Source organism: Scophthalmus maximus, chromosome 1, assembly GCF_022379125.1.
Source record: "Scophthalmus maximus strain ysfricsl-2021 chromosome 1, ASM2237912v1, whole genome shotgun sequence".
Classification (NCBI taxonomy): domain Eukaryota; kingdom Metazoa; phylum Chordata; class Actinopteri; order Pleuronectiformes; family Scophthalmidae; genus Scophthalmus; species Scophthalmus maximus.
Genome location: NC_061515.1, coordinates 8,541,347 through 8,561,079, shown reverse-complemented (window position 1 = coordinate 8,561,079; position 19,733 = coordinate 8,541,347). Strand labels below are relative to the sequence as shown.

At 40.3% G+C, this 19,733-nt stretch overlaps 2 protein-coding genes and 2 long non-coding RNA genes across 7 annotated transcripts in view; 2 read left to right on the top strand and 2 right to left on the bottom strand.

The window, feature by feature from the left end:
- The first annotated feature begins 1,008 nt into the window (after nucleotides 1-1,008).
- LOC118313335 (E3 ubiquitin-protein ligase TRIM39) lies at nucleotides 1,009-4,036 on the top strand. Of its 2 annotated transcripts, XM_035638803.2 has the most exons (3): nucleotides 1,009-1,191; nucleotides 1,813-3,350; nucleotides 3,440-3,580. In XM_035638803.2, exons 2-3 carry the CDS (start codon nucleotides 1,815-1,817, stop codon nucleotides 3,446-3,448), a joined length of 1,545 nt encoding a protein of 514 aa, XP_035494696.1. In that variant the 5' UTR covers nucleotides 1,009-1,191; nucleotides 1,813-1,814; the 3' UTR covers nucleotides 3,449-3,580. The 2 variants fall into 2 exon arrangements, with proteins under 2 accessions (XP_035494696.1, XP_035494620.1); XM_035638727.2 differs by having other exon boundaries at nucleotides 1,016-1,191; nucleotides 1,813-4,036.
- A 1,279-nt stretch (nucleotides 4,037-5,315) lies between these two features.
- Nucleotides 5,316-6,839, bottom strand: LOC118313519. Its single transcript, XR_004794477.2, has 2 exons — nucleotides 6,770-6,839; nucleotides 5,316-6,325 (listed from the first exon to the last, which is right to left on the bottom strand). It is a non-coding gene; the product is annotated as an uncharacterized LOC118313519 (long non-coding RNA).
- Nucleotides 6,840-8,047: 1,208 nt separating this feature from the next.
- Nucleotides 8,048-13,375, bottom strand: LOC118309976 (CCN family member 3-like). 3 transcript variants are annotated; one of them, XM_035632708.2, is made up of 7 exons: nucleotides 13,226-13,375; nucleotides 12,061-12,285; nucleotides 11,482-11,824; nucleotides 10,753-10,981; nucleotides 10,372-10,626; nucleotides 9,584-9,813; nucleotides 8,048-9,443 (listed from the first exon to the last, which is right to left on the bottom strand). In XM_035632708.2, exons 3-7 carry the CDS (start codon nucleotides 11,536-11,538, stop codon nucleotides 9,150-9,152), a joined length of 1,065 nt encoding a protein of 354 aa, XP_035488601.1. In that variant the 5' UTR covers nucleotides 11,539-11,824; nucleotides 12,061-12,285; nucleotides 13,226-13,375; the 3' UTR covers nucleotides 8,048-9,149. The 3 variants fall into 3 exon arrangements, with proteins under 3 accessions (XP_035488601.1, XP_035488766.1, XP_035488682.1); XM_035632873.2 differs by having other exon boundaries at nucleotides 11,482-11,735; XM_035632789.2 differs by lacking the exon at nucleotides 13,226-13,375 and adding an exon at nucleotides 13,040-13,157.
- LOC118310462 overlaps nucleotides 13,269-19,733 on the top strand; it is a 31,989-nt gene continuing 25,524 nt past the window's right edge. The window contains exon 1 of the long non-coding RNA XR_004793786.2: nucleotides 13,269-13,401. This is a non-coding gene — a long non-coding RNA (uncharacterized LOC118310462). The remainder of the gene's footprint in view (nucleotides 13,402-19,733) is intronic.

Here is a 19,733-nt window from a genome sequence, read left to right as displayed (position 1 = left end):
TGGCTTTGTGTTTCTGGGCTTTCTGGGGTAATTAAGAGAGTGAAGTGTCCTGCTCAAGAGCACTTCAGTGTTGGTGCAAGAGGGGATTCAGGCTACATGTTTTTTTTATGTGGGCTATGATATTGGTTAACGAATGAATGAATAAATGTCATGACCCAGTTTCTTTCTGCATAAAGAAAAACAGTGTATAGAAATGTATGCCCACAATTGTGATGTTCTTGTCCTAGAACCCCACAACACATCACAAATTCTATCACAAACCACAGTTAGGGGTTACACTCAAATAGATCTTTGTAAAACATTTGCCATAGCCTCTCTTTTTTTAAAACTCAGAGACATTCTCCTCTCCTTTGTTTAATTTATGTAATGTTAAATAGAACTAAAGGAAATATCATCTCCTATGCTGTGGTGGCTCATTGGGGCAAGTAAATGACTCTTGAGTTGCAGTATCTAAAATAACAAGGGTTTTCTAATTGTTATCTAAAGAAATCTGAAAACATTGCTGATTCATTTGGCATTATATGATTCTAGCTGGTTTAAATTCATTTGAGTGAAATAAATAAATTCCTCAGTTCCTGTCCGCCTCCTTCTCCATTACTTCCTCAACAATGGCACAACACAGATAAACTTCCCCTTTGCCCTGAGCCACTGCAGCATTTAGACAGACTGCAAATTCACTATTGCAACTCTGTTTCTGCATTTACCTGTTTCCCCACCCATTGACACACCCGTTCCCTCTCCCTACTCAAATCTGCCATTTGCGCTCATTATCAGATTGCCTGTTTCTGATCCCTTGTGTTCCTCTGTATTAACTATTGTTATTGTCTTTGTGTTCCTGTTTGCATGTATCATTGAAGTTGTCTGTTGATCCACCCATTTTGCCAAAAGGCCAGTTTACTTGTGCACCACCCAGTTCTCTTCAGCCTGCTTGTGGGTCCCTCCTTTCTGTTCTGTGATCAGTGTCTCATTAAACAACAAACAAAAGAAGGGAGTATAATTAAGGACTCTAACTAAAAGTTGTATTCCATTGATAGTCATAGTTTGTCAGACAACTCTTACGGGGAGGAGTAGGCCTATGCGTCAGAGGAGGAGGAGCACCAGTGCGTCATTTACAGAGAAATGAGACCACAAACAGTTCAGTTTGTGAACTGAAGTTTGTGACAGCAGAGCTGAGCAGCCACTTCCTAGAAGGTAAAGTTCGACTTATTGCTATCTCATATGTACATGATGATATTCTGATGTTGTCGGATTTTTTAATGTTATGAAGTTGATACCTTTTGTTTTTTAATCCAGATGCAGGAATGACTGGTTGCACTTAAAAATATTCGAATAATTGTAGCTTATTTATTGGGTATTTTCTATTAAACTTGAAGTTTGAAGCATCATGAGAGTCAGACCAGTCATTTTATGATCTTTTTACCATCAGATAGTATTTAATGTGAAATATTTGTGGTTGTTGTTGATGTTGTTGTTGTTGTTGTTTTTGTGGCTACAGTAAGTCCAGTAGTAAAAATAAGCCTTTACATTTGTTTAACAATACTTTGATATTGTAGGATATTTGTAGATATTACGCATAATGAAAGTGCTCATGTACTTAACCATGTTCATCCCGACACAGAGTTGGTTGGTTGTTGTGATTTTAAACTATTAGAACTTTCTGTGAAACTTTGTCATGGTGTCACACAGCTGACTTTACAGTATAATTTTTTGCCACCAGAGACGTTATATCTGAAATGAAATCTCTAGTTTGATTTAACTGACTAATTACTGTCAGAAAATCATTTTTGTTTCTTGGATTCTCCTGTCCTCTAGAAATGGCCTCGGCCGATTGTTTGCTGTCTGAAGATGAGTTCACGTGCTCCGTCTGCATGGATTTCTTCATCGAGCCTGTTTCTATTCCATGTGGACACAACTTCTGCAAGGCCTGTATCACCAGGCACTGGGAGGGCAAAAACCAGTGTTTGTGTCCACTGTGCAACGAAAAGTTCAGCAAAGGCCTCAAACTGCGCATCAACACAGGGTTCAGGGAGGTCGTGCAGAAGTTCCAGAAACAATGTGTAAAGGCTAACAACGATGTCCCAGTCAAACCGGGACAGGTGCCATGTGACTGCTGCACTGGCAAAAAGTTCAAAGCCTCCAAAACCTGTTTGGAGTGTTTGGTCTCTTATTGCGAAACACACCTAGAGCCTCATCACAGAGTTGATACATTGAAGAGACACAAACTGACCGATCCTGTGCAGAACCTGGACAAAAATGTATGCAAGAACCATAACAGGATTTTAGACCACTTCTGCAGGAAGGACCTGACTACCGTGTGTGATCTGTGCACAGAGCATAGTGTCCATGATAGAGTCCCTTTAAAGGAGCAGTATGAAGAGACGAAGGCTCAGCTGGAGCAAAAAATGGTGGAAGTTCAAGAGATGGTATATGAGCGACAGAAGAAAGTTCAGCAGATAACAGAAGAAGTGGACACCAAGAGGAAACACAAAGATGAAGCAAAGGCCGATAGTGTTCATGTCTTCTCTACTTTGGGACTGTCTATTCAAAGAAGCCTGACTGGGCTGGTGAGTGTGCTTGAAGAGAAGCAGATCGCAGCAGAAAGACAGGCTGAGGTGCTGGTCAAAGAGCTGGAGAGGGAAATCAATCAGCTCCAGAGAAGAATCACTAAGCTGGAGGACATCTCACACACGGAAGACCACTTCCAGCTCATCAAGCGCTTCCTGTCCTCCCCCTCCTCCTTACCACGCACCAAGAACTGGTCTGACATCAGTGTCAGTGGCCAGCACCGCGTGGAGGACGTAAAGAGAGCTATGGTGAATCTGGAGGAGACGCTCATCAAAGAGATGGAGCGAGCTCGTCAAGAATTCAGGGTGTGTTGTAAAATCCTTCTTGAGGAAACTGACATAGTGAAGAAACGGGTACACACAGTCACGGATCTAGACAGCCTGCCTGAAGGCGTCAAGTTGGTCACAATCCAACAGCAGCACGAGGTGGACATGACTTTAGACCCTTCCACTGCAAATGATATGCTCCTGTTTTCAGAGGATTTGAAACAAGTGCAGACTTCTCATATTTGGTGGATTTCAAATGTGGGCCCGCAGAAGTTCAACAGATATGCCTACGTCTTAGGAAAAAAGGGCTTTTCCAACGGGAAGTTCTACTATGAGGTGGTGGCCACACAGAAGACCGGGTGGGATTTAGGAGTAGTCCGAGAGTCGTTGCGCGGGCAGAAAACAATCACACCAAACCCGAGGAACGGAGCCTGGATCCTTAGATTGAGGAACAACACCAAATGCCAGGCTATGAAGAATGTTCCTGTCATCCTCCCCTTGATGAAGAAACCTGAGAGGGTCGGTGTGTTTGTAGATTATGAGCAGAGACTGGTGTCCTTCTATGATGTGGACACGGCATCTCTGATCTGCTCTTTCACTGACTGCAGGTTCGGTGAGAAAATCTACCCGTTCTTTAGTCCCGGCTTCCCTGAGGATGGTATAAATGGAGGCCCCCTGATCCTCTCACCAGCCAAAACTTCCGGTTCAACGTGGGAAAACAATTCAGGGTTGTTAGCCATGATTATTACCGTCATTGCGTTGGTTCTGATTTCCCTGTTTCAAACACATGCCCCTCCACCAGGGTAGAGTTGAAACAGATTCTGATGAAATATTAATCTAGTAAATTCTGATTATGATAAGCTGCAGTACCTGGTAATTTTTGGAAAAAACAATCCAACCAAACGAGTCTACAGACCTGTAGACTGAAGTCAGTTGGGAATAACTACCGTCTTCCTCTTTCCATGCTGTTCCGTGTTTTTGCTGAACATAGTTATGCATGTTTATTTTTAAATCTCACTCATCATGTACATTTAAAAAAAGAGAAATCAGATAAAACTGTGTTTCACAATGGTGGACGTCCTTTTAGAGACCGGGAGTCACAAACTCATCACTTAATCATGACAATATTTCATATAGAGTGAGACTGTAATTCACAACAGATCATGTTAATATAAATTGACATAAAGTTTTATTATGAAACATGATGTTTGGTGTCATTTCTGAAATTGATCAACAACTATAATCATTTAGAATGTTCTCAGGTATCAGAAGTACTTCCACCTGCTCCACCTCACACAATATCAAGTAGAAAAATATTTTTAGGACTGGACTCTGCCTACCTGCTTGAATGGGGTGACAGAGTCAAGTAAAGATGGGGTAAGTCAAGGTAGAGACTTAGTCTGTTCAGGTCATAGTCACTGCTTAGAAAACCACATCCCAATTAGAAAGTCTTACACAGCCTCTAATTTCTCATTTGATTCCTTATCCCATAAACTATGTTGTTGTTGTTGTTTTTTTGTGTTTTTGTTGTTGTTGCTGTTTTCAGTTTTTGTGTGGTATTGAAAGAATGACATTGTTGTCAGTACGACCAGGGGATGGGCAGGCCTTATATGCAAATGAGGTCAACCATTAAATTGCCTTGAAATTTGTTGTTTAAAAAAATATATTTTCGTAGTTGGCAAACACAGCCATACAAATGAAACTCTCACTGTAATGGCATGTCCTTGTTTCTTGTCTGTGTGTGTCAGCTCATGAAACACGGGTGGATTCCAGTCAGACAGCGTCCATACCGGAAACAGTCACTCACGAGATGACAGATTCATGTACAGTGCGGGCAGTCGGTCAGCTGTACAGCCACTCAGTCACCATGCAAGTCTTTGATTAAGGCTCCAGCACAATGTATCTGTCAAAAGGCAAGTGCTAAAAGGAACAATGCATCTCTCATCTCAGTAAACGTGAAATTAGATCCTATAGTGAATCCATAACAATAACTACAGCAGTAGAATAGTCTGAAATACAGCAACATACAACCAAAGGTTATCGGATTTTCGATTCTTCAAGTGAAAATTTCCATAATCCGTTTACAGGTGGGTTTTATATATAACCTCTAAACTTCAACATCTAAAGTTCAACAGACGATAAATACAATCAAAAACCATGGAGTCAAATCAGGTATTTATTCACTCTTCTTTCTACTTATTTGTCTTAAATGTTCAAACATGGAAACTGAAACTGTTTTGCTGAAGAGCGAATATTTGTGAAGTGATTCATTACATTTCTGTGGCAAAGACATTTGAAAGGTTCCTTTGGAGTTAACCCTTTGGGAGCAGAGACTTTATACAATAATTTCACAACAGCTAACTCGGTTCAGAGATGGATTTCATTTTTGTGTTCAGAGTTGGCGTCACAGATTCACATTGTGGTGTTGTTTTGGGACACAGAAGACTGAAAGACAAGGACTAACGTGACAACAGCAAGTAGTAATTAAGGAACTTGTATCAGCTTTATTATTCATCAGAATCATATTCCATGTCCTGTCATCGTTTGTTTAACAGGGGTGAAGTGTTAAGGGGTTAATGTCATAGAGGAAGAGCAAATGGGAGGAGAGAGGAGGAGGGTACCACTGCATTGTTGACCGAGAAAGGAAACTTAACTCTCCAGGTCGGGATATCATTTGTCTATTTTGCGTACAAAGAGAAAAAGTAGGGCTAAAGCTTGAAGTACAACTCCCCTGCATTTTCCTTAAAATACATTTATTCTGGTAAATAGCGACGTATTCCAATACAGCACTAGAGGGAGCAACCTACTCACCTTTCATACGGACAGTAGCCCTCACTCCCCAGTCAGTAATGATAGGGCTACAAAAATGTTCGCTTCGACAAAGACATTTTATTTAAAGGAATCCTCCTGTAAATTATCACTGTCAAAATTAAAGCTTGTTAATTAGTTATTTAACTCCTCCCAGTCTGAAATCAAAAGTCATATGAGACATGAACTGGACAGTGAAACTGCACTTCACCACAGTAAGTAAGAGTAAGAGAAGAACATTTTTTCATTCTCTTTGTTACAAACACACATCATGGTCATGTTTCCCCGTCAGGATTAGGAGATTCCCATCCAGTTCAACACTTTCCTCTCCTGTATCTGACTAAATACCTGCAAACCCAAACATCCCCATCAGCGTCATTTTTTACTTTGTGTTGCCACCGTGCTTGTTGAGCATGTGAATATTGTGACTGACAAACGCCAACATGGCAGCCGATCATCCCTGTTATGCCTGGAATTCAGGTTTTACCATTCTTCCACAGTAATTCAACAGATGAACTAACAGTTATAAAATGTCTCAAGAAACCAGCCAGGTCTGATGGGCACAGCGTTCTGTCTCAGATGCAGCAGCCAATCATTTTGGACCGGGAAACATGGCAGAGAGAGATGCCAGTTATGAAGATTGAGCTGCACCTTCGTGGCCCAGGCAGCCTGAGCCAGATCACCAGCTAAGGAGTAGGAAAAATACACTTTTAAGTTAACTTTTGTATCTGGGTGCAAGGATTTAATGAGAAGCTCATATTTACAGATGAATCTACAGCCTCAGCAGCTCAGCAAGGCTGTACTTTGGCACGTTATTTGAAAAACTGAATGCTCATATCAGCATGCAGCGTGACTGTGGCAACATGCTGATGTTTAGCAGATATTTTGTTTAATTTCTGTACAAAAATATCATTGCAATCCATCTGTTTTTTTCAGTCTGAAGCTATGGACAGAGCGACCAACAGACAAACCATCGTTGCCTGAATCCAGGCCACTACCATCTGTCTTTCTTATGTTTTTCTCATCTCGCTGACTCTTTAATCCTCTCATATTTACAGTGAGTGCAACACACGAACAAGCTTCAAATCCTAGATCCACAAACATACCCAACATGCAACATTACCACACACCTGTGCTCAGCAGAAACCGTAGCATGTGTGCAACCAGACGTGTCGACCACAGTGTCAGTCCCCCACCGACTCAAGCTACCGATGAGCTAAAGTTTCCACTGAAGAGCTATTTTAAGAAGCGTGTGCAATTCTACAGGGGATAGGAATGCTTTTCCAATGTAACCCACTTGGTGGGGTTCACTGAGAGAGGTCATTTGTCACCACCCACTGTCAGTGGGACCCCGGGTTGGTAGCCTCTGGATCCCATGTGATGACATGAACATCCTGGACTGTTGAAAGGGAATCCACAGGAAGGAGGTAAACCCCAAATGCAGATGTTTGAAAACTTTCAAGATGTGCATTAATTTCTAATGAAAGGGATTTGATATTACTCTTGCAAGGGATATCAATAAAAATCTTATATAGTATATATATATATATATATATATATATATATATATATATATGTATAAAGGTGATGTGTCTCCCGCCATGGGCATATCTGGAAAAACAATATTTCTAAATAAATTACACAATGAAAAATATATATAGTTAACAGAACATTTTGAGTTTTATGTTAATGATCAAGCTACCAGTAATTCTGGCACTGTTAACGCATTGTCAGCTTGCTTATCTACACTCAAGCTCAGTTAGGGCACATGGTCCCATATTCATTGATTGATCATTAAAATAAACGTGAATACATACAATATACGAAATACTACAACAACTTCAACGACTTCAAACGTCAATAGGCTCAGCAAATTAAATCTTAAATTCTGATTTAAACAATATTACACAAGAGGGAGGTGCTTTAACATGATTATTGTCACAACAGTTATGCGGTCATGACTGATATGACAATAATGTGGTAACTTGTATTTGTGGCTCTGTAAAATAAGTGAATATATTTAGTGATGGCCTAAAAGTGATTCATGTATATATATTTTACACTTATATCAATGGCTGTGCCCCTTGTCTCCCGGTACTGATAAATGTAGAGAAGCCACATTGTTAGTATTAGGTCACACTTTACAAACATTTGACTGACCTAAAACCTTCATAACACATCCATGAAAACCATATTTGTAACATAACAGTGTGATGTAGGGCAATGATCAGTCACACATGAACCAGTACAGGAAGTCACTTGTCACTGCTTCTCTCTATTCACCTTCGTTCAAATTTTAACTTATCATCCATTCATTTCTTGAAATAAATTCAACCTGAAGCTCTCCACCACCAGCACCATTAAAAACATTATATTATTTAATTACAATAAAGAGATTCAAACCTTGATAAAAAAAATACACATTTATTTCATGTTGGGTTTTGTAGTATTGTTTCGACGGATACAGAAACAAGCAGTGTGAAGTTTAATTCAAGTAGCAGGAAAAAAATACCATACCAATATATACAATTCATGTTTACATTGTTACCGATTAACACTGTGTATTTCATACACACTCAGTCAAACAAGCTATCTACACAGCAAGTATTTACAAAACTTTTGTCATCATAAAATTAGCTGGAGTTCGTGTGCACTACTTTTGGAAAAAAAAGAGGAATAATATCCTTTCTACACCACAAAAACAACATACATTTGCATTAATTGTAGGGAACATACATGTTCTGCATTTTGCAACAGGAGTAGGATTTTAGGGAGATGTTAGAAATGACACTAAGTCACCACAGTGACCTGTCTTTAATAATTTGAGCCCTTAGTTGGGACCAGGTCAAAGTATACAGTCCAGTTATTTCAAAAATGTGTCCCATAGTTGGAAAATTCCCAGAGCAGTGCTAGAAAAGGTTAACAGCTCACCTTATAATCCTCTATTTCCTTTTGCCTTGTTGCTGCTTCTATTTTATCAATGCAAAAATAATGGGATTAAAGTGTTATTATTAAAGGTGTTGTTTTTTTGAGATTAAGGTGTCACAGTACAGCAAGTGATGAACTTAAAAGACATACAGTACTTGAAGCTGCTGGCTGCGATATATTGCCAAAACTTCCCCCGTATTTGCCAGGTTTAAGTGCTTATTCATAGTGAAGATGATGCTAATTTGTCCACAGGATGTTGGTTAAATCCCTCTCAGATATAGAGCTATTGAATTCTCTAAGATCTCATCCCCAAAATAACAAGGAGAAATGATTTATTAATGGACATGTCTTAAGTTATAGGCCTACATACTGTATATATTAGGTTGTGCAGTCTTATACAAATTTTTTATACCATCTTAATCTAAAATTTAGAGTTAATGCAACTCAAGTTTTTTAAGAAAAAGGATGCTAACGTGCTTCACACAACCTCAAGGAATCCCTACATTTAGAGACCCAGTCTTCAGCTACAATCTAGATTGACTCTACATTATAACCTCATTGTTATCTGATAGTGACTATGACCTATAACCTCATGCTGCTGTATCCCAGCCCTGAGGGCTGCCACACAGCGTTGTCTCGGGGGCAGTGGCTGTGGCAAGCACAGGTCAGGATCACCATGACCGGCCTCCTGGCGGTTTTACCATTGGCACACTGGAAGTCCACCAGGGCCGTCTTGGTTCTGTGGGGGGTACAGCAGCGTCCGTCTGTGCAGGAGCCACAGTAGCGAGGCTTGTAGGCCTGGACACTGGTGCAGTTCTTATAGGAGAGGTGGACGGCTTCGTTGCTCTTCACCATCCTCTGGCACTTGCTGCCTCTCTGCCAGGGAGAGAAAGAGCCTTTTATTGACTGAATGTGTGCCATATCTACATACAGTCCAACTGCTAAAAACTCAGATACATGATATGGCAACCAATTTGTTCCAAAGAACTAGCCCACCCCCCCCCAAAAAAATCTACCTTTGTTGAAAGCTGTGCCAGCTGCATCTGGTCCTGCAGGTTGTCACAGGGTCTGATCATACACAGTCGGCTTTGCTTCACCATTTCACACCGACGGTTCTTATTGGTCACTCTGGTGGACACCCCCATGCCACAGCTTTGGGAGCAGGCACCCCACTCTGTGGTCTGCTCAATGCAATTCAGGCTCGGGTCCCAATTGTCGAAGCTCACCGTCTCTTCCTGACGATAGGCTTCGGGAACACACAGAAGGACAGAGGGGTTAGAGATACAGACAGGGGTTACAGCGGAAAGAGAAATCAACTGAAATCCAAATTATTTGGTAAATATTTTACATACTTTAATAAGCTGTTTAGTTGAAAATCTAAAAGCAACCAACCAAGTGTCCAAGGATATTATACTTAGATCATATTTAGTGAAACTTAACACACTTTCTCTAAAATTTTAAAAGCATATTCAGAGAGAATTTCGACATGATCACTTACATACTTGTGGTTGTATGAAACGAACTGAGTGGTGTATAACATTACTACATCCTAAACTGGAGTGGCAACACTATCTTTCCTCTGTTTTTCCTCCTCATTTTTCAATCCCTTATTTTATTTTCCTCTTTCTTTCCTTCCGTGGGTCCTGCACCCTTACTCGAACAGGTCAGAGAAATGTACATAACCTCTTAACTTTGTCTCACACTGGAGTGCAACTTGAGTGGAGATTGTGTAAGTGTCTCTGTCTGTATGTTCTGCTCATATGAGCCATTTCATCTCATCTCGCTCTCCTTCCAGTCCACTCACCCGCCATGGCAAAGCCGCCCAGTGCACTGGCCTCAGTTTGGGGCTCACACACCCATTTCTCGCAGCACTCCCCGGGCACCTGGATCCTCCGTGGCATGGGGCAGTCGGGCCCCTGCAACATCACGTCCAGGTTGCAGCGCGGCACACAGCCGATCTGTCCGTCGCGACACATACACTGGTACTTGCAGCTGGGGAAGAAGGTCTGGCCGTTCTGGTAGACGGCACCACCCAAAACACACACAACCCCCCCAGGAGCTGGAGGAAAGAGAGAAAGAAGGTTTTGTCTTAACTTATGTACTTACAACAGCATTTGCAGATCCGGTACTTACTGGACATCCTGTATACATTTGTGAATGACAGCACCAAAAGCAGTCCACTCACCTGCACAGATACCGGTCCTCTTGTGGACGTCGGCTGTGTAGTCACACTGCAGTCCTTTACGTGTGTCGCAGGGGTTCATTTCAGAGCAGAACTGTCCTTTCTGACGAGCGCACACCAGGCAGCAGGCACAGTCGTCCAGGATCAGGGGCACCCCAGGAAGACACATGGGGGGCTCCTTAGGGCACTGGCATCTCCGGGGACATGCCTGGCACCAGACTACTGTTAACACCTGCGCGGGAGAGACAATCAGTTTTGGTGTGTTAACGTACACGTCGGTGAATCTAATTCTCTTTAGACCAATTATTTGAACTGCTTATTGGTAACAGGGATTAGATGTAACATGCAAAAACATGTTTTTGGAAAGAAATTTATACAAATTGCAGGATACAAAAGTAATTATTGCGTAAGATGGAAAAAAAAGTGTAAATAGAAGAACAGCAAACCTCAGTAAACTAATAACACTTTTCACATGGTTATGAGCATGTTTTCCATTGAATTAAGATATTGTTTAAAGTTTTGTGATTAAAGTCTGTCTCATCTGTGATATTCTTCTAATCTTAAAAGTTTGTGCTGTAAGACAATCTAAAGTTTTCAACAGTGAAAAGATTTTTGTTAAAATTAAAAAAAAAAATTGTTAGAAAATAAAATGCTATCATTTAAACCTGGTGCTACAACACAAATTACTGTCTAAATGAACTTCATACAAGGATATTCGGTTTAAATGCCTACCTGTGCTGTTAAAAAAATGACAAATAGAGCTCTCTTCGAAATACTGGACATATTCATGTTAAGAAGAGCAGAATCAAAAAGTATCTGCAGTCAAGGAAGTGTTGAGTTGTCTTAACAGGATCTGATGCGAGTCCTTTGGTTCAGGGTGAAATGCGCCTTCTTCTCTGGCTGTGGCGTAGCAGAAGGTTGTTCTCTCTTTGTCGTTCTGGCTCAGGACTGCGGCGAGGAGGACCTTATATAGCGGGGCTGTCCTGCTGGCACCATGACGACAAACAAGAAGGAATGTTGGAGAGATTGCCCAGCGAGTTGGACGAAGACGAGAGTCACATTTTATTGTGAGATCCTGTCAAAAGAGAGTAACACGAACACATAGCGAGGTTTTAGACTTTTTACAGGTATGTCTGGAGTTTAACATTCTCCTAACATACTTTTTTTTTTATAAACACATTTCATATATTCATGGTATCTGTTTTTACAATCAATCACTGTATGATGATGTATGATACAATCAGTCAGTAACTCATTTTTTTGTTTGTTACTGAAGTGTTATAACACTCATGTCATATGAGTCTGCCTTACTTTTTTTCCCACTGACGCTGGGTGGTGAGTCTTTGACCTCTCTTTCTCAAACCCCACCTGGGAGGTCACAATGGAAAACCCTCTTATTCCCTGAAGAATCGTTTCTGCTTCCTAAAATAGAAACCGTCTCACACTGTGGTCGACACATCTGGTCAGAGATGTGTTTTGGTTTTTCTCCCAAGCAGAGGTATGTGGACGGATCTCAGGGTGAAGCCGACAGGATCTCTGAATGGAAAGTAACCGAAAAGATCAATGAGTGAGATCAATAAGTGTGTTGTTTTCCATGTTTCATCAACTAATGTTACATCATACACTTGCATTTTATATTGCCAGTTTATTGGGGACACACGTGTGTCTCTAATACAGCAATCCTGCAATAAATCATACCTTCATTAACGTGATAATGTTCAGTTAAAAAAAAAAACTATTTTAGAGAGGCAGCGACAATTATAGAAGCGTTGATGTATCTTGTGTTATACTGAGAAGCACCCTCAATGTTTTGTCAAAGACAACTCAGCAGAACTGTAACTCACAATTTAAATTTCCACAAAGTTCAATCACCTCTGAATCATTTTTTAATGAAAAAACAAGAACAATGTTAAAGCCTTTGCGACAGTGGAATAAACTGTATGACTATTGTATGTAGTAATCTGGCTGTAATCTTTGACTGTATGGAGACATTACAGGTTGGCACTGATTTAACTACAATCAATCAATCAAACAATCAATCAAACAAACTTGTGGCACTTTGGCTGACACAAGTGGTAGTAATGAAAAGCATTCTTGTGGCAACTGGATTCATTTTTCAACAAGAATGATTAACACTCTCCTTAAACAGAAAACTTCAGATCAATCGTATGCAGTCAGGAAGATCATGGCACGAACAAGTAACCAATCACCGCTGCCCACAGGACACAGACTCCCCTGCTGTTCTGACTTCAAATGGCGGCCTGACCGAAGCAGAAGAGGAGCTACTCACCAACCACAAGTTGGTGGCAACGGGCGACAGTGTTCTGTCAAAGACAATGCTAATGAAATAGCATTAAGACCGAGCAGAAGAAGGCAGTGGCTTCTCGTCTGAGCTAACAGGGGGCTAACTGCTAACTGCTAGCCTAACTTTAGCCTAACGCTAGGCTATCGGCTGGCAATGAGAACTTTGTGAGACCTTTCAGAAGTTGGGACATTTGCTTTACACGATGAACTATATAATACACCGAATTCAGCCAGGTCCGCGAGTGAGACGACGCAGGTACACCAGCTCTGTCCGTTGACCCGGATATAAGCGTCGTGGTGGATGGATGGATGGGACAGCGGCAGACCGACAACACACCTGGTGCTAAGGTAAGTCGGCTAGCTTTGCTAGCTAGTGGGCTAACGTTCACAACTGGTTTAATAAGCAGCGCGACGGCACTTAATCTGTTTATTTTGCTCACTGGGCTTATTGCTTTTTAAAATGAATGGTGACTTGCTGATGGCAAATGTGTAATGAAATTCTGGTTGGGAAGAGGCGGCAGACTGATCGAGGTGTTAGACCTTTTTTCACGACAGCCGCCATTTTGACATGAAATAATAGGTAAACACAGGTGTTACCAGTGACCTTGATGATCATTACTGTGGATTCTGAAGAGACGTTATTGCATTTAGAAAAATCCAGAGCACTGATTCAGCTGATGTTTGATGAGAGGATGTGGAAATGTGATTATGCATTGGCTCATATAAGAATATGAGATAATGTAGTTTTAAGCTGATGTGTTGTGTAGAAGTTCAGTGTCCAACACCTTCTATTCTTGATACTTGACTTGTACCATTTGGTTTCACCCAGCTGGTACCAGTTGGATTCGTGGCGGTATTCTTTGTCTGTTGCTATAGCAATTTCTTGATCTTGGTAAAGTCAAATATCTCAAATATGTGACCTAGAAACTGTTAACACAGCTACCACATCAGTCCAGCTGTTTTAGATAAAAAAGTTATTCATCCAAAACGTCTGTATTAATGAAACATGTGACCTCTAAAGTACTTGCTGCCCATTCACAGTCTACATGGTCCTTTGTCTAGTTAGTTAATGAGAGAAAAGAAAGTGCGGTTCATGACGTCTTTATGAATCCTGTGATTCCAGCGGGCAGTGGATAGCTCTGCCAAAATCTTGTTTGAGTGTAGTTTAAAGAGTTTGGATGTGGAAGTTGAAGAATGTCAAACTTCACAAGATGGTTGTGTTTGCGCACACTGTGTTGGATTTATGCTCTTTTACCATTTCTCTTGAACAATTCTTCCGTAGCCACTTGCTGGCAGGGAAAACAAAGTACTCCATGGACTGATGATCTGAAAGCTGGTAATGGATACTTTGTGAACATAAGTAAAAAAGTCTAATATACAAATATACATCCTGGAAAACTGGACATTACAGGTTTATTTACAGTGTGACAGCTTGGCACCGTGTGGCAAACTCTAATATCTCCAGTAATTGAGGTGGGAAGTCTGCATACGCACATTCATGTTATCTGCGAAATATTTCCCACTTCTCCAAAGAGGAGAGAGTAACATATGAAAGATGAGAGACAGGGGGGAACAGAGATCGGGATGGTGTAGTGAGAGAAAGAGAGGCAGCAAGAGAGAGATGGAAGGAGGAGAGGAATGAAAAGAGAAGGATGGTACAAACTCCTGTAGGCTGGACCGTAGGGAAGGGAGGTTGAGTGAACGTTTCTCTGTGTGTTTCTGCTGGCCTCCTTTGTCAAGAGGGGGTCTGTGGCCGCGCCAGCACTTGTTGAGATTTCAGTTGAATAGAGAAATGAAGAAGTGTCTCGGATGAAAGGTGAAATGTATTCATGTATCTACAACCACCTCCAGTTGTCCTTGATATAACTTTTTTGTCATCTTTTTGGTTACCCTAAAAATGCACTTCACCCTCCCATGGCAGGAAATGTGTCAGTACCACTTGACATTGAGGTTTGACACAGTCGTCACTAAACAAAGACAGATTACACAGTGAAAGGCCTCAGGCAGCAGTTGGTCTGTCAGCCTGTCAGCTGTTGGTGTTGGACTCTGCTCTCTGGCTTCAAGCCCTTTGCCAAGTGGTCAGGCCACACAGTCGATGCCGCCTCTGAGAGCTCACCAGGATTTGCTCATAGTTTACATGGACAGTCCAACTACATTTAGCAACGAATCATTCAGTAACATTTGTGGTCAACAGTCTGTGTGGCGTGTTAGGTCGAGGTTTCAGCATCTTTGTGCCTCCTTATTTCATGTTGTTCAAATCACATTTAGAAACTTATATCTTATGATATTGTCTTTGTATCTACATTAAGGTCAATTCAGCTTTTATGAGTTGTGGTTTGGAACCACAAATTCATTGTTGGCCCCTTTCCTGATCAATTCAATGCAGTAGCATTCTTGATTCTTCAAAAATGAACTATATATATATATTTTTTTTTTGCAGGTTAAGTTTATTATTCACTATTGTTATGACATCTTTAGACACAGTGTTAGTTCAGGAGATCAATCACTGACTTGGATGAGAATCTAATTTTGTGAAAACAAAAAACATTATTCAATGTTGCATTTCAATGAAATGACAAGAGCTGTTTAATCAGACATAATGAACTGTTTGTAGGAACAGAACAACACCTGAAAATCATCTGGGACCAGTCATATTTGGATCCAAACCGTTAGGAAGTATAGTGCAAATTTGGCTCTTGTTACAATGACTTGATTCACTGTAAGTCAATGACATGATTACAGGCACAGACTGTTGTTTGTAATAACTGTCTCTGAGCATTACATACTGTACAGCTACTTCCTTTGTGACATCATATTTCTCCATTGCTTAGCAAAAATGATTAAACTGAACATTGATTTTGGGTAAACACCCTCAGGTAGTGCTGAGCGCTAATCATATTTTGGACATATGAACATAAGAAACAATAAGAGTATCGATAAAGGACTAGATGTGGTGTACTGTATTGATAAGATAAGATCAATATAATATTATGTGGCTGCCACTGCCTCACCGCAGCAACCTCAACATAAACCTTCCAGAAACTTAAGGTAAACCCTGCATCCACCCACTCAGCATCTTAATAGAGCCATGGATGCATGGGCCATGCATTCACACCATTTGGCCAATCAGATGAAGCCCCATTTATTGTGCAATATAACAGGAACTGTAATATTGGAACAATGTTATTGCACATTGTTGATTTTCCTCATATCGTGCAGACTTAGTCTCTGTGCTATGTGTATTTAAGGCATACCATAAAGTCTTTAATTAATTTACATGTTTATGTGACCCGTTTTTAACTACACTGTGTGAGCTACAGAAACTTGTGTGAGGTAAATTAAAGACTTAAAGCAGCAGGGATTGGAGTGTGTTTCCAAGGGAAACTTGGACAAATAACTTGAATAATTCCAAATGACTAAAATAGCATATCCTTTAGTCCAAATATTTATTTTATTTTATTTTTTCAGATCATGAAACACAGGCCTCTAGTCGTCAGGCATCTAACTCCCTGTTGATTTGTCTGTGTTGCTCGACACAAAAAGGAAATGCTTCTTTAATGAGCTATGCAGCCACTGAGTTAAAGCACTGCAGATGTTGCTGCATGGATTGTTTGGAGACAGTTTATATTTCACTGAGTCTATCTCAGCCTGTGGTTGGGTTCAGGGATAGTTGAAAGGTCCTGGTAGAATGTGACTGGTTGGTGAGGACCACATACTGTAGCTGTTGGGAAGATGTGCATCTTTGTCAATTTACTGTCTTCGTCACCCAGTTTTATCCTCTGAACTCTGGTATTCATCCCGTCTCTCTTTCTACCCCTTCTCCCTGCTCTTTTCCCACACATGTTGTCAGTTTACATTATTTCCTCCACAGATTCAAATATAAAGCTGAGTGCTCTTCATAATTTCAATTTGCTCGCCAAGTGGCAGTGGGTTTAACAGCTTGGGAGGTCACCACAAATCTCTCACTGGCGGTTTATTTGCTGCGCACCAATGTATGTGAGCTGAGACACCGGGACAGAGGCAGATGTGTCTTATGGTGGGTGGTGGTGGATGGACGCAATAACTGGCTTCCTCAAACATGTAGTGTGGAAAAATGTCAGGATGCATTATAGGAAGATGCATTGCAAGAGCCCATGTGTAACCAGGAAATGATTAGAGAAGCTTGAGACACTGTTGGAGAGGTCTTGTTGATTCAACACTATAACAGAGAAAAACAGGAAATATTCATAAAAAAGACAATTGATTATCAATTGATCTCCCTCCAGAGGAGCGTTTTCGCTTCATATCAGTTTTAATCCCTGTTTATGCTCAAACACCTGAAAACATATCAGTAATAGTGATGCATTTTAAAACTAAAACATGTGGACATAGCCAGAGTCAAAGGCTAACAAAGGAATTATTTTTTCCCATTTATCACCACTTTACATCTCAGATTCCTGGTTGAGTGTTCAGTTTGCAGCCACGGCCTACTGTGTCTGTTTCATGCTGATGTTTGTTTTAAGTTCCTCACAGTTGAAGACCTGAACACATGGCTTCCACTCGGGGGAGAGCTCTTACGAAAACAAACAAAAATATTCAAATTTATAGCCACATTTTGACAGGTATTATTTTTAGCAGTGCTCAGAGAAGACCAAAAACAGAACTAGGCCAACAAGGTCAATCAGATCAAAGCTTGGACTTGGATGTTTTTGAAACTAAACTTTATGTTAAGATGAATGATTATCATCACCCAATTTAAGTTGGCCCGTTCAATTGAGTCCTAAAAAGCATAACCTTCTTTTTTATGTCAAGGGCTTATCTCCTTTCTTAATTGTAATAATTGTCCAGTTATCTTATCCAGTTTAAATCGTTAGCACCAAATCATTTTTCATTTCATCAGCCAGATGTTTTGAGTCGTTGGTTTTCTCACATTTTCACAAGTTCTGCTCTTGTTACCTTGTTTGTTTGGGGCAGTTGATGTGAATCTACAGTGTTTGTCGACCACACGAGAAAAAGGCCTGTTTCTAAAGAATGTGACGTGAAGTGGAGAGACTTGCGTCACACTTAATAAAACACAGTGAACAATTTACTCAGCACCATTTTAAAAACACACAAACTTTTTCTTTGCAGTTTACATGTTGTCACAGAGTCACAGTGGTGTGTGGTGTACACACACTTTTTGATTGTTGCAGACATAACTGTAGTACAGTAATAGCGTTAAACCATGACAGTTCGGTGACATTATCTTTTAGTCCCCACTCTTGCTTCTCATTTATCAAGTTTCATGAAATATCAAGAATACAAAATGAACACTGATTTCATTAGGTGTTGTTGCAAAATCATGTCAAGCACTTGACTAAATTAAAATAATATATCAAACAGTTCAACCAACAACAGCTGCCTAAGATCAGATCCATAATATTCCACAATAAGAAAAGTCAATTCAGGAGAATTAGCTAAAGTGAAGATTCTCTTGAACTTACTTCAAAATCACTTCATATTTTAACAATAGCAGTTTTTGGAACTGTACACCCACTGAACACTTTTTAATTTTTCATGCTATTTTTACTTGATTTAGGATGAAAAATAATTGAAATTCCTGGCACAAATTCTCTTACCGCATTTGTTTCTACTTTAACTGAGCTTCTGTTGTAAAGGTCACTGTCACTGAGGTGCTCAGGTGAAACCATGGCAACTAGTGACCTGGCAGATCCATACATTGTGAATTATGTTTACAATTCATCTTATAGGTCTCCTGAACTGCATTTAGCACTGACATTTTGGGAATGGGAATGGGAACCCTAGGTTTCACCTAGGAGAAGGAAAGAAACGCAAACTTAAAGAAGGGCAGGGGGAGACTTTTAAGGGTTACAATTTACAGCACCTTTCCTATTTGTTGTTTACTCAGTCCGCAACCTTTGGAGGCAGTAAAGAAAAAAGGGATAGAGAGAAAAGACTTGAAAAACAAAATGGAGGTCAGTGGTCTTTAACTGTGAGGAGCCTGGTGCCATGGCCTTTATAAATGTAACTACTCATCTTTCGTAGCAAGCCCACTCCCCCTTCTTGTCCGAAAGCTGTCAAATTAAACTAATTGTTGTGCTTGGTCAATACAAATTAAATGTCGTCATGGGCTGAGTTGAAGTTGGGGGTTGAGGAGAAACGTGCCCCTTGATACAATACGGTTTTAAAAACTTGGAAAATTGGAAACTTGCACACAATCAGGTAACTTGTGACTCGTCAGCATCTATTAACAGGCAACAAATTAAGTTCTCTTCTTTTTTGCAACCACCATCAGCTTGGTAGCGTCTTCAGCAGTGAGTAAATGATACATTCAGAGTTTTACTACCATCTTCTGGAAATACAAGTGAAACTGCAGCTATGAAGAAAACCAGTTAATCAACTACACTATGACAGTAAAGGGAACATTATAGGGTTTGGGAATCTCAATTGACCTTCTTTACCATTTTAGGACATTTTATGGACAAAAAAACTAATTGATTAATTGAGAAAATAATCAACAGATTAATCGATAATGAAAATAATTTTTAGTTGCCGCCCTATAACAATTTTGACACTTAAGCTTGCTGTTAAATCCAGAGGACCACAATTGATTGCTCCATTATTATTCATAGTGCTTGTGCATCAATGCAAAAAACAGGCTTGGATGTTTGGTTTTTTTGATATTTGCAGAAGAAGAATAT